Source organism: Haliotis rubra, unplaced genomic scaffold (assembly GCF_003918875.1).
Source record: "Haliotis rubra isolate DU_JTF1 unplaced genomic scaffold, ASM391887v1 Scf119, whole genome shotgun sequence".
In the NCBI taxonomy this organism is placed as follows: domain Eukaryota; kingdom Metazoa; phylum Mollusca; class Gastropoda; order Lepetellida; family Haliotidae; genus Haliotis; species Haliotis rubra.
The window spans coordinates 148,352-163,679 of NW_025765103.1; the positions used below are offsets into that span (position 1 = coordinate 148,352).

Genomic DNA, 15,328 nt, shown 5'->3' on the forward strand with positions numbered 1-15,328 from the left:
CTGGGGATTCTGTTTGTCTTTGAACCACCACAGGGCGTTGGGGTACTGGGTATTGATTCTGTTTGTCTTTGAACCACCACAGCGTTGGGTACAGGGTATTGATTCTGTTTCCCAGGTTGTTTTTATATTTACATGTGTGTGCTCTTTGCATTCATTTGCATTTATTCACAGTACACAGTTTAACACTGAATTTCATCTGATTGAAGAATATTTGCCACAAAACGACAGAAATATATAACAGTACAAAAAAAATCCTAACCTCATGTTTACATGCCATTAATTGGTGCCACATTCTGTCCCTGGGTCCTTGATGGTTTCGGTCAGCCTGGTAGTAGAGAAATCGGTTGACATGGTGGACAGCAGTCAAGTACATGATTGGTGCCCAAATCGGCCGCACTGTCTGTGACACCAGACACTGGAAATACAGCTGCAGCAAGGGGAGGTCACTCTCGTCAGGTGCCAGGAACCGCTCAATTGGTATTACAACCTGGAGTAGTAGCAATAGACAATCAGACACAAGTCTTCCATGTTCCGGGAAAACCAGAAAAAAAAGTTTTATAATCACTTTACTATGCATACCACTCAACAAAGGTGAAGTATGTTGCAACACAGATGGGACATCCCCCCAACTGTTGTACACGGTTTGGCCCCATGCGTCTGTTTGATATGTCATGGTTACAGACGTACATAAGACATGGACACATGGGAGGAGACCCAGCCTGTCTTTTAACTATCTACATTCTTTGAAGAGGTCAAGCTCATCACATTCAGTTGCTTCAAAGAATTCAAAAGTGATAAAATGATGTGCTATATTGGTTGGAAGACACGTCAGGCATGAGTACATAGCTGAAACAGACAGTGAAGGTCAAAGTGTGTTTGACCTCTCATCACAGAAGGATGGATGGACAGAGAACAGAATGACTAATTAGCTCATCAAGGACAAACGTAGGTTGAATGTACGCCACGTAGTTGACAGATTGTAGTAGGATCCCCCATAGCCAGAGTACTGAAGGCCGCATAGATCTGAACAGCAGGTTTGAGAATCACATTCATAGTTCTTGTCACAGTGATGTTTCTTGATCATAGTACTTAAAGATAAAGGGAACAAATACTTAATTCATTGTGTACACTGTGCAACATATACAAATAGAATCCCTTGGGTTGAACTGGAAACATTACATCTCAGATTGTGATTAGAACTCTGTCACAAACAATAACCCATGTATTTTAGACGACAATATGTCTGACATGATGGACTCTACCTGTGTAAGTGGAACCCTGAAAGTCCTCAGAACCGCTGCCTTCTCCCCCCACACCAACCTCCGCATCTGAACGCTGTGTCTCCGCTGCAGTGGCACCAACACGTAGCAGGCAAACAGTGAGTCCCCGAACGACACCGACTCATACTGCTGGAGCAGCTCACTGAACCTGATACAACAGGGAATATTGTATGTGAACATGTTAGCCATCAAGGATTCTATGTTTCAGAAAGACAGTGGGATGTCGGTACAAGTCTTACACGGGATGTCACCTAAGTCATGGTGACCATCAGTATGTCAACTTACAAGTCGTAGAAGGAGGAGAGTCCTGGTATGTCCTCGGTGAAGTCCAGGCGGTCAAGAGCTGCTGGCTTGGTGTACTCCTGTAGCAGCGCGGCCAGGTAGCAGCTCACACTCCTGTCCAAGAAGAGGTCGTTGCCTGCAGAAGTTGGACCACAACATCAGCACCTTTCTAGGAACCACATAGTTCATCACACACACCATGGAGGATAGATGCCCAATACAGTTAATGCAAGTCTAGATTACAAGTGTTTCAGGGGAGGTACATACCAGCTGAAGTCACAGAGCTTCTAATTACCCGTGTTTAGTATTAGTGCATGGTGGGCTGATCGTCAGGATCACTCATCAAGAAATGAGAATGAACACTTTCAAAACTAAAAGAGTTGAGGACTGTTGACCATCTTACCAGCCATGAAGGCGCACATGACCCTGGTGACCTTGAGGGTGATGGAGACCACGCCGAGGATGTGTGGACGCCAACACTCCAGCACGTACACCCAGTACAGCACGTCGGCAGCCATAGACACCAGCTGGGGGGGTACACGCTCTTCAATTGACGATCCGCTGCAATATACAGGCCACAGTTATGCAGTCATTTGTTAGGGACTCAACAGAGACATTGTTTCCTGTGACACAGCTGCACAACTGCCTATAATGGAGAATAAATTTTGAAACGGGCTTTACACATTGTACCCATGTGGGGGAAAATCACAACAGTGAGTGAGTGAGTGAGTGAGTTTAGTTTTACGCCACTTTTAGCAATATCCCAACAATATCACAGTGGGGCACACCAGAAATGGGCTTCACACATTGTACCCATGGGGAAAATCACAGCAGGTGTCCCAGGAGGTCCGAGTTCACACACTGTACACTGTAGCACAGTGCTGAGAATCTACATACCACCTCAATGTTCCAGGAGAATGACAAGCCAACTCTACCACATACTTACGGAGTTGAAGCTTTCACATAGAGCTGTATGAGAGGCAGGTACATCCAGTCACGAGGCAGCACACCTCCACCTGAGCTGCAACTCATGAGGCTGTCTGTGTGAGCCGTGTTGCAAGTCAGACGGTTGCTGTGAACAGGAAAACATAGCAGTACCATTAAACAGCGTGAAACAATTAGACCAACGGTTAATTCATCATCGAATTAAAGGACAAGCTACATGGACATTTTCTGAACATTACACGTAGTTGCTATTTGTTTTAAAACAATATCGAGGTCCAATGATTGTTTAGTGACATCTGCTTGTAACCTAGGACAAATCGGCTGCATCCTGTCTACTCGTCTTCACGGACTGATCAGAAGTTGTGGTAAATCGAACCTGGATGCTGTGACTGCCTGCTGGCTGGCCGAGAAGGCCGAGAGGTACATGGCTCGGATACCAGGCAGTCTGGTGTACACCTCAGATAGCAGTTGACTGCGGTTGGCAGTTATCTCCCTTTGTGTTGCACTCTTCAGGCGGGAAGTCTCAGCGAGCTTCATCTCTCCCAGATCCTCAAAGGCCAGTCCATCTTCCTTACCATCTCTGAAATGTTGACCACTGATGTGAGGATGGGAAGGGAGGGAGCATATCACAAAACAGACATAGCAGAGGCAACTGGCCTTCAGTTATCACATCCCATCACAGGCAACTGGCCTTCATTCATAACACTCCATTAGAGTCAACTGGCCTTCATTTATATCACTCCATCAGAGTCAACTGGGTTTCAGTTATAACACTCCATCTCCCTCATCTGTCTTTCAGAGATAACACCTTGACAGTCAACTGACCTTCATTTATATCACTCCATCAGAGTCAACTGGGTTTCAGTTATAACACTCCATCTCCCACATCTGTCTTTCAGAGATAACACCTTGACAGTCAACTGACCTTCATTTATATCACTCCATCAGTCAACTGGGTTTCAGTTATAATACTCCATCTCCCTCATCTGTCTTTCAGAGATAACACCTTGACAGTCAACTGACCTTCATTTATATCACTCCATCAGAGTCAACTGGGTTTCAGTTATAACACTCCATCTCCCTCATCTGTCTTTCAGAGATAACACCTTGACAGTCAACTGACCTTCATTTATAACACCCCATCACAGTCAACTGGCCTTCAGTTATAACACCCCATCACAGTCAACTGGCCTTCAGTTATAACACCCCATCACAGTCAACTGGCCTTCATTTATAACACCCCGTCACAGTCAACTGGCCTTCATTTATAACATCCCATCACAGTCAACTGGCCTTCATTTATAACACCCCATCACAGTCAACTGGCCTTCATTTATAACACCCCATCACAGTCAACTGGCCTTCAGTTATAACACCCCATCACAGTCAACTGGCCTTCATTTATAACACCCATCACAGTCAACTGGCCTTCATTTATAACATCCCATCACAGTCAACTGGCCTTCATTTATAACACCCCATCACAGTCAACTGGCCTTCATTTATAACACCCCATCACAGTCAACTGGCCTTCATTTATAACACCCCATCACAGTCAACTGGCCTTCATTTATAACACCCCATCACAGTCAACTGGCCTTCATTTATAACACCCCATCACAGTCAACTGGCCTTCATTTATAACACTCCATCACAGTCAACTGGCCTTCATTTATAACACTCCATCACAGTCAACTGGCCTTCATTTATAACACCTCATCACAGTCAACTGGCCTTCATTTATAACACCCCATCACAGGCAACTGGCCTTCATTTATAACACCCCATCACAGGCAACTGGCCTTCATTTATAACACCCCATCACAGGCAACTGGCCTTCATTTATAACACTCCATCAGAGTCAACTGGCCTTCATTAATAACACTCCATCAGAGTCAACTGGCCTTCATTTATAACACCCCATCACAGGCAACTGGCCTTCATTTATAACACCCCATCACAGGCAACTGGCCTTCATTTATAACACTCCATCAGAGTCAACTGGCCTTCATTTATAACACTCCATCAGAGTCAACTGGCCTTCATTTATAACACCCCATCACAGGCAACTGGCCTTCATTTATAACACCCCATCACAGGAAACTGGCCTTCATTTATAACACTCCATCAGAGTCAACTGGCCTTCATTTATAACACCCCATCACAGGAAACTGGCCTTCATTTATAACACCCCATCACAGGCAACTGGCCTTCATTTATAACACCCCATCACAGTCAACTGGCCTTCATTTATAACACCCCATCACAGGCAACTGGCCTTCATTTATAACACTCCATCAGAGTCAACTGGCCTTCATTTATAACACCCCATCACACTTAACTGGCCTTCATTTATAACACCTCATCACAGTCAACTGGCCTTCATTTATAACACTCCATCAGAGTCAACTGGGCTTCATTTATAACACCTCATCACAGTCAACTGGCCTTCATTTATAACACTCCATCAGAGTCAACTGGGCTTCATTTATAACACTCCATCAGAGTCAACTGGCCTTCATTTATAACACCCATCACAGTCAACTGGCCTTCATTTATAACACCCCATCACAGTCAACTGGCCTTCATTTATAACACCCCATCAGAGTCAACTGGCCTTCATTTATAACACTCCATCACAGTCAACTGGCCTTCATTTATAACACCCCATCACAGTCAACTGGCCTTCATTTATAACACCTCATCACAGTCAACTGGCCTTCATTTATAACACTCCATCACAGTCAACTGGCCTTCATTTATAACACTCCATCACAGTCAACTGGCCTTCATTTATAACATTCCATCACAGTCAACTGGCCTTCATTTATAACACCCCATCACACTTAACTGGCCTTCATTTATAACACCCCATCACAGGCAACTGGCCTTCATTTATAACACCCCATCACAGTCAACTGGCCTTCATTTATAACACCCCATCAGAGTCAACTGGCCTTCATTTATAACACTCCATCACAGTCAACTGGCCTTCATTTATAACACCCCATCACAGTCAACTGGCCTTCATTTATAACACTCCATCAGAGTCAACTGGCCTTCATTTATAACACCCCATCACACTTAACTGGCCTTCATTTATAACACCTCATCACAGTCAACTGGCCTTCATTTATAACACTCCATCAGAGTCAACTGGGCTTCATTTATAACACTCCATCAGAGTCAACTGGCCTTCATTTATAACACCCCATCACAGGCAACTGGCCTTCATTTATAACACCCCATCACAGGCAACTGGCCTTCATTTATAACACCCCATCACAGTCAACTGGCCTTCATTTATAACACTCCATCAGAGTCAACTGGCCTTCATTTATAACACCCCATCACACTTAACTGGCCTTCATTTATAACACCTCATCACAGTCAACTGGCCTTCATTTATAACACTCCATCAGAGTCAACTGGGCTTCATTTATAACACTCCATCAGAGTCAACTGGCCTTCATTTATAACACCCCATCACAGGCAACTGGCCTTCATTTATAACACTCCATCACAGTCAACTGGCCTTCATTTATAACACTCCATCAGAGTCAACTGGCCTTCATTTATAACACTCCATTAGAGTCAACTGGCCTTCATTTATATCACTCCATCAGAGTCAACTGGCCTTCATTTATAACACTCCATCAGAGTCAACTGGGCTTCATTTATAACACTCCATCACAGTCAACTGGCCTTCATTTATAACACCCCATCACAGTCAACTGGCCTTCATTTATAACACTCCATCAGAGTCAACTGGCCTTCATTTATAACACCCCATCACACTTAACTGGCCTTCATTTATAACACCTCCATCACAGTCAACTGGCCTTCATTTATAACACTCCATCAGAGTCAACTGGCCTTCATTTATAACACTCCATCAGAGTCAACTGGCCTTCATTTATAACACTCCATCACAGTCAACTGGCCTTCATTTTATAACACACCCCATCACAGTCAACTGGCCTTCATTTATAACACTCCATCACAGTCAACTGGCCTTCATTTATAACACTCCATCAGAGTCAACTGGCCTTCATTTATAACACTCCATCACAGTCAACTGGCCTTCATTTATAACACCCCATCACAGTCAACTGGCCTTCATTTATAACACTCCATCAGAGTCAACTGGCCTTCATTTATAACACCCCATCACAGTCAACTGGCCTTCATTTATAACACTCCATCAGAGTCAACTGGCCTTCATTTATAACACCCCATCACACTCAACTGGCCTTCATTTATAACACCCCATCACAGTCAGTTGCCCGTCATTCATAACACCCCATCTCCCTCATCTGTCTTTCAGAGATAACACCTTGACCGTCAACTGGACGAAAGAAACAAACTTCAAGTGTATATTGATTCATTGACCATGGAAATATAACTGTGTAGTCCCACTTACGTGATGAAGTCAGGGCTGAAGATGGTGGTGGAGAGAAGGTCAAAGGCCAGGTACTCATCCCCGTCTTTCAGTCGACTGAGAAGGTGAAGGCCACAGCGATGGAGGATGGACATGCTGGGTCCAGGCTGAAACAAGAAATACTTGAATTCAACCTAAACCTGGATGATTTCAATTGATAGAGCATCCAGGAATAATGACTTCAGACCACTTCACTGTAACATATGAAACAGCTGGTTCCGGGTTTGGTGCTTGTACATGAGCTAAGATCTAACTTTCTCTCTTTCTCCAAGCAAGCCGGTTGAAGTAGGAGGTGAATTGTGTTTTTGTCTCATTAACAATACTAACACTCATACAGAGCTGCGTGTTTGCTTGTGTGTAGGGCTGCTATTGGACTGACCTTGAGCGCTGCCAGCTTCAGGAAGTAGTACTGGAGGTAGTTCTCATGTCTTGTGAAGTAGTTGTCCACCAAGCAGGACGGTTTGTTGTGAGACACTTTCTTCATGTAACTCATCAAGTCTTCGTCCTGAGTCACATCTACCAACATCTGCAACAGACACAATAACATTGTGACACTGAAATGAAGAGCGTACATGTGTAAAACAAGGTCTGAAGCAGATTTCTAGTATGGCTGTCATCTTGGACGGATATATGACTAAATGATACAAATTATCTCAAGTGACCCATCCATGAAAACAGTCACTGAGTTTATATTGTCAGCTTGTCAATAATACCCTTGTCTAGATCAGTAAGGATGTCAAGAAGCCATGTGAGGAATGGGATAGGAGGACCGGAGCAAAGAGGAACTCACCTTGTCAATGACACCTTTGTAACAGAGGGGAACTCACCTTGTCAATGACACCTTTGTAACAGAGGGGAACTCACCTTATCAATGACACCTTTGTAACAGAGGGGAACTCATCTTGTCAATGACACCTTTGTAACAGAGGAACTCACCTTGTCAATGACACCTTTGTAACCAGAGGGCACTCACCTTGTCAACAACACCTTTGTACCAGAGGGGAACTCACTTTGTCAATGACACCTTTGTAACAGAGGGGCACTCACCTTGTCAATGACACCTTTGTAACTGAGGGGCACTCATCTTGTCAATGACACCTTTGTAACTGAGGGGCACTCATCTTGTCAATGACACCTTTGTAACTGAGGGGCACTCATCTTGTCAATGACACCTTTGTAACTGAGGGGCACTCACCTTGTCAATGACACCTTTGTAACTGAGGGCACTCATCTTGTCAATGACCTTTGTGTCGAGGGCACTCATCTTGTCAATGACACCTTTGTAACTGAGGGCACTCATCTTGTCAATGACACCTTTGTAACAGAGGGGCACTCATCTTGTCAATGACACCTTTGTAACAGAGGGGCACTCATCTTGTCAATGACACCTTTGTAACTGAGGGGCACTCATCTTGTCAATGACACCTTTGTAACAGAGGGGCACTCACCTTGTCAATGACACCTTTGTAACTGAGGGGCACTCATCTTGTCAATGACACCTTTGTAACAGAGGGGCACTCACCTTGTCAATGACACCCTTGTGTAGCTGACAGGGGCACAAGTGTCAATGACACCCTTGTGTAGCTGACACAGGACAAGTGTCAGTCTCAGCAAGGCTGTCAGGAAGCCATATGGGGAGTGGGGTTGGAGGACTGGAGCTGTGAAGTCTCCGTCTGGCTGAGAGGCCTGCAACTCCACCAGACATGAGGCTACCTCCTGGCTGGGACACTCAGGTGGGGACAAGAGGTTGGAGTGCTGGCTGGAACACAGATTACTGGTGTCATCAAGACGCTGTAGACATTCAAGCACTGCTATACGCAGCAGATACTGAAGAACGCTGTCAAGGCATGACAGATTATCTAGAGTAATATGAGCCCATACTACACTACTTGAAGGTGCAGTCTACAGAAACTACTGTATCACTAACCATGGTATGATACATCATCACAGCGGGTGTGGGAGTGGGACCAGTGTGAGGTTTTAACGCGTCAGTAATATGTTCCAGCAAAGCACAGTTGACACCTGATCAACCTAGTCACCCTGCCAGGCCACTGACTGACAATTTAACACAATGTTATGTCCAGAGAAAGAATTTAAAGTTAAGAAAGACTAAATACTTCTTACAGATTCATGGGTGACAGACATTGAACCCTACAGAAGCTTTTGAAGTTTTTTGCAAGTATAATTCCTCTGGACAGATCCATGGGTGTCAGCAACTGCATTTTACACAAGATTACCTTAAGTTACTGAGGACAGTTTTCAAACCAAGTGACTTCCAGCAAGGGACTAGAGTCTTGCAGCAGAACTCCTCCACCTCCTGCAGACACTGGACGGGGCTGTAGGTAGGCTGGAACACACACCAGTCAGTGACTAATACCTAGCCTTCCCAACCACATGTCAAGGTGTAGTTTATCTCTCTTGCCGTAACACTTTAACAAAGGTAATATGTAAGACATGGATGGACCTTAACTTCTTTTGAGGAGTGTAGTTTGGTCAGTATGTGGTAAAGCTACACAAGTTGTATATCTTTGAGTAAAACCTTCACCGCAAATTAAACAGCAGCACCTCAGGACACAAAATGTTTCTCATGTCTTCCACAATTGAGTAACTTAATACAGTGCTCCATGACCTGGATGTACAAACAAGGTAGATCATCATCTGTTTTAACTCATCTACCCCTGTACCCTTATCAGTATTTAGGAGAATAGCATAGATAAGCCAGATATATTACTAATATATGGCATTACTTATTTCTACCAGTCTTTAGAGCAAGTAAGTAGATGGGCTGGGTGTTACCTGTTTCTGCAGTTGGTGGTAGAAAGTTGCAAGGAAGTTGACACAAGATGTTGCAAAGTGAAGTTCACATTTCTGAAAATATACGTTCTATTGACTTAAAGATATGTTTGTACAAGGCTAAAATATCATCTTATTTGACATTTTAAAGAAATGTATTAAAAATGCATAGCTCTTTTAGCACAATCATACATATAAAATTGTATTAGTTAAGGTAACATGTTTTAGATCATAAGGAGTATGTACCTTAAACTGATAGTTGTCTTTGATGTCTTCCAATACACTCTGCACACAGCTGGTTATCGGCTGGTACAACCCAGCCACATGGCTCCAGTTCACATCAGGGGAGATAACCTCCTCACTACCCTCAGTCTCCATGGCACTGCCATCATGGCTGCAAGTGGACCAGTAATGTTCTCCAGTAACGATTATCTCTTTCAACTAACAACTCATACTTGCTGTAATATTATTTGTCTTTTAAATGTTATGCTCAACAATATTCCAGCTCGAGGACAGTGGACTGTGTCGCGCCAGGAAGACACAATCCAGTGAAAGGCATCAGGAGCATCTGCCTGTAACCGGGATATGATGTCAAGCATCAACCCAGCTACTGAACCTGACTACCTGATCCTTTAGTTGCCGTTTACAAGCAAGGTCTGCTAGAGATCTAACTCAGATCTTCATGGATCTGGAATTTGCCAACATTTCTCATGTAACCCGATGTTCATGTGTCTACTAATAATGCTGAACAGGCAAAATTAAAATAACTTGGGGTATCATGGTTGAAAATTGTTTTGTCTGTGTACAGCTTTCTTCTTGAGACTATAGAAAATGAAACTGATTTGTCATGTTAGTTTCACTGGAGAGCAGGTGGCAGGAAATCTGCCAGTAGATGAAATGTTTTCTTACCAGATAAGCAAAACCAGAATAACAACAACACAACCTTTCCCCTGTAACTCTGCATCTTCTTATGTATTATCACAAGTTTATTACTCGTATCAGCTGAAACTATCAATTATCTGCACATCAAGAGAATTAATACAATCTGATCAGTTATTTCACCAGTGATTGTGATTCTTCATTTCATTACAAGACTTACCTCCTGACAAAACCAGTGGATGGCTTAACAGAACCAGCGACACTGACAACAGTCTCGCAGCAAGCCAACATGGCCGCCTCCATCTGCTGGCTACTGGGACGTCCTCCAGGGTCAAGAGCAGACTGGATGTAACCCACCAGGGTGGAATAGAGGTCTCTGGAAGAGGAAGAGCATCAGTGACAGATTCATACTTAATAGTGGTGAACAATAGTCAAGCACAACGAAATGCTTACAACTCGTGAAGAGCAACACGTGTTTATATAACACATTTTAAGATGTCACAAGGAATTTACTGCACAATTAGCTTGATGTCACAGAATTAAAAATATTTCAACCCCTTTATAATGTCACAACTTGTTATGACTTGACAGATACCACAGTAGAATATGTCCTTACATCATGATTTCTCATGTATATTTATTTCAAAGATAATTTGTCTATATTTTCATGTGTTACTTGTCTGATGGAAACATCAGTCTTACAGATATGTCTGTGTGGCAAGTCCATAGGACAGACAGATCCTCCACTTACGGATTAATACTCTGGAGTCTGCAACATTTAGCCAGTGATAACTGCCGTCTGACTGTTATAACTACCGGTAGAGTCACTAATAGTAGTGAAAACAACCCTTTGATCCTTTGTTGTGATAAATGCTGTGAAACACTCAGATGGCAGTGTTCAACAAACAGGCGCCATTTTTCTCAGGCGATATTGTTTTTAAACAACTAACATAAGCATGTATGATGGGTCTCTGCTGAAGATGCTCTGTTGTTGTTAGAAAGCTGACAAGATGACCTCTTTAGCGGACAACAGATGCTCTGTTACAGGCTCTGTGGATGTTTGTGTAAACACAAACGACAACAGATGCTCAAACCTGGCTGTGTGGATGAGGCCAGAGAGTGACAACAGTATTGACAGTTGGTGCTGACTGTCACATGTAAGACACTCATTGCTTTGTGGATGAGATTCTGGACCAACAATTACAACACAATTAAACAGTCTCGACACGCATTTCTGTTGTTTGTTTATTCAGGCCGCTCAGGGTCACTGAACGTTAAGATTAGTTGTAGACAGGCATTAAAGAGTGTGCGCATGTCAGGAAGTCATTGTTGCCAGCAGTTGAAATGCTTTTAGACAGGAAATCTAACCTAAAGGTTTGAAGTTCAGAAAAATTCATGGATATAATATTTTCGAGGTTAGCGTTTGTCCTTACATCATTATTTCTCATGTATAGTTATTTAAAAGATAATTTGTCTATATTTTCATGTGTTACTTGTCTGATGGAAACATCAGTCTTACAGATATGTCTGTGTGGCAAGTCCATAGGACAGACAGATCCTCCACACACGAACACTCTGGGTCTGCAACATTTCAGACAACAGATGCTCTGTCACAGGCTCTGTGGATGAGATCACCGAACACAACAGACAACAGATGCTCTGTTACAGGCTCTGTGGATGAGACGTGAACACAACAGACAACAGATGCTCTGTCACAGGCTGTGTGGATGACGAACACAACAGACAACAGATGCTCTGTCACAGGCTCTGTGGATGAGACGTGAACACAACAGACAACAGATGCTCTGTCACAGGCTGTGTGGATGAGACGCGAACACAACAGACAACAGATGCTCTGTCACAGGCTGTGTGGATGAGACGCGAACACAACAGACAACAGATGCTCTGTCACAGGCTCTGTGGATGAGACGTGAACACAACAGACAACAGATGCTCTGTCACAGGCTCTGTGGATGAGACGCGAACACAACAGACAACAGATGCTCTGTCACAGGCTCTGTGGATGAGACGCGAACACAACAGACAACAGATGCTCTGTCACAAGCTCTGTGGATGAGACGTGAACACAACAGACAACAGATTCAGACACAGACAACAGATGCTCTGTCAGAGATTTTATGGCTAAAGAATCAAAAACATCAGCTATTCTATCATGAATAGTATGGTTTTACATTGCTCTAAGAACTATTCAAGCCTTATCAAGGTGGGAGAGAACTATTCAAGCTTCACACACTGTAGTAATGAGGGGAATCAAACCCAGCCCTTGACATGATCAACAGATGCTTCAACCACCAGACTCACCCATCTTCACCTACCCAGGCCCTGTTGAGTGAGTTAGTGAGTCTAGTTTTACGTTGCTTTAAGCAATATTCCAGCAATATCATGGTGGGGGACACAAGAAATGGGCTTCTCACATTGTACCCATGTTGGGAATCGAACCAGGACCCTCAGAGTGACAAACAAACACTTTAACCACTAGGATACCCCACTGGCCCGGCCTTGTTAAGAAGCTATAGCAGGTACAGAGAAGATGCCCAAACAGGATATTTACATGTGCCCAGTAACAGAAATTCCAGCACAGAAATCGGACTCTCCCATGCTAAAGCTGTTACTCGATACTGATGTTCACAGTCAGGGGAGGTAACCCAAGATTTAGACAAAAGGTGCTCTGGATGTACTAAGCAGTCATACGGGAGTCAACAGTGACGGAGATGAAATTACTGGTACACAATACTGATGTTCACTCTGTCAGGGGAGGTAACCCAAGATTTAGACAACAGGTGCTCTGGATGTACTAAGCGGTCATACGGGAGTCAACAGTAACGGAGATGAAATTACTGGTACTCAATACTGATGTTCACAGTCAGGGGAGGTAACCCAAGATTTAGACAACAGGTGCTCTGGATGTACTAAGCGGTCATACGGGAGTCAACAGTAACGGAGATGAAATTACTGGTACTCAATACTGATGTTCATACAGTCAGGGGAGGTAACCCAAGATTTAGACAACAGGTGCTCTGGATGTACTAAGCGGTCATACGGGAGTCAACAGTAACGGAGATGAAATTACTGGTACTCAATACTGATGTTCACTGTCAGGGGAGGTAACCTAAGATTTAGACAACAGGTGCTCTGGATGTACTAAGCGGTCATACGGGAGTCAACAGTAAAGATGAAATTACCTTGTTTTCACTGCCATATACCTCATTATTATGTTCTGTAGTTTATATTTTGATACCTGAAATAAGAGAAATGAGTCAATGTTTGTCATTTGCTTCTCCATTAAACATCAGTCTAAAGGTCAAACTATACATCTTACAGGCAATGATGATTCTGACTTCAAACGGTCATTTTGGTAAAAAAAATGAATGCTAAATGGCTGTTATTTATTTCCATTTGCTGACAGAAGCAAAACTTATAATAGATGACATTACTAAGTTTTGTGAATGTAACAGTTATCCCACAATTTGTGTCTTTTACACCTGAACAGGAAGACTGTTCCTCCACAAGGCCACGGACAAAGGTTGTATCACACAAGGTTAGCAGGTTGATAAACTAACAAACAGCTGTTGCCTTGGAACAGTTACCATGGTCCAAATTTTCAAATATGTCCATTCAGGTGTATAGCAACAGATTTTAAAAAAGTATATGAATTATATTCCTCTGTGCTGTGTAGGGACATTACCATATGTGCTGCCATATTCCGGCCAGCCTGGCACAGTGCCGCGACCAGTCTCAGAGCCGTAGTCAGCGGGAGGCCATACACGCTGGACAGCTGGGCATTAGAGTCTGGCAATGTACAACAGGGGAAGCACTGTACAACAGGGGAAGCAATGTACAACAGAGGAAGCACTGTACAACAGAGGAAGCAATGTACAACAGAGGAGGCAATGTACAACAGGGGAAGCAATGTACAACAGAAGCAATGTACAACAGGGGAAGCAATGTACAAAAGGGGGAAGCAATGTACAACAGAAAAAAGAATGTACAACAGAGGAAACAACAGAGGAAGCAATGTACAACAGAGGAAGCAATGTACAACAGGGGAAGCAATGTACAACAGGGGAAGCAATGTACAACAGGGGAAGCAATGTACAACAGGGGAAGCAATGTACAACAGGGAAGCAATGTACAACAGGGGAAGCAATGTACAACAGAGGAAGCAATGTACAACAGGGGAAGCACTGTACAACAGAGGAAGCAATGTACAACAGGGGAAGCAATGTACAACAAGGGAAGCAATGTACAACAGGGGAAGCAATGTACAACAGAGGAAGCAATGTACAACAGAGGAAGCAATGTACAACAGGGGAAGCAATGTACAACAGGGGAAGCAATGTACAACAGGGGAAGCAATGTACAACAGGGGAAGCAATGTACAACAGAGGAAGCAATGTACAACAGAGGAAGCAATGTACAACAGAGGAAGCAATGTACAACTGGGGAATCAATGTACAACAGAGGAAGCAATGTACAACAGAGGAAGCAATGTACAACAGGGGAAGCAATGTACAACAGGAGGAAGCAATGTACAACAGAGGAAGCAATGTACAACAGGGGGAAGCAATGTACAACAGAGGAAGCAATGTACAACAGGAGGAAGCAATGTACAACAGCAAGTATAACAGAAGCACTGTACAACATGGAAGCAATGTACAACAGAGGAAGCAATGTACAACAGGGGAAG

At 43.5% G+C, this 15,328-nt stretch overlaps 1 protein-coding gene across 1 annotated transcript in view; it reads right to left on the reverse strand.

Moving 5' to 3' along the window:
* Positions 1-15,328, reverse strand: part of LOC124260929 (RNA polymerase II-associated protein 1-like) — a 30,589-nt gene that overhangs the window by 1,474 nt on the left and 13,787 nt on the right. Inside the window, exons 15-30 of the mRNA XM_046695255.1 lie at positions 14,327-14,430; positions 13,823-13,879; positions 12,140-12,279; positions 10,841-10,996; positions 9,988-10,135; positions 9,745-9,816; positions 9,186-9,295; positions 8,511-8,707; positions 7,328-7,476; positions 6,931-7,055; positions 2,884-3,087; positions 2,509-2,634; positions 1,966-2,123; positions 1,566-1,698; positions 1,263-1,428; positions 260-487 (exon numbers count right to left, since the gene is read on the reverse strand). Of these exons, the coding sequence (XP_046551211.1) occupies positions 260-487; positions 1,263-1,428; positions 1,566-1,698; positions 1,966-2,123; positions 2,509-2,634; positions 2,884-3,087; positions 6,931-7,055; positions 7,328-7,476; positions 8,511-8,707; positions 9,186-9,295; positions 9,745-9,816; positions 9,988-10,135; positions 10,841-10,996; positions 12,140-12,279; positions 13,823-13,879; positions 14,327-14,430 (2,273 nt within the window). The remainder of the gene's footprint in view (positions 1-259; positions 488-1,262; positions 1,429-1,565; positions 1,699-1,965; positions 2,124-2,508; positions 2,635-2,883; positions 3,088-6,930; positions 7,056-7,327; positions 7,477-8,510; positions 8,708-9,185; positions 9,296-9,744; positions 9,817-9,987; positions 10,136-10,840; positions 10,997-12,139; positions 12,280-13,822; positions 13,880-14,326; positions 14,431-15,328) is intronic.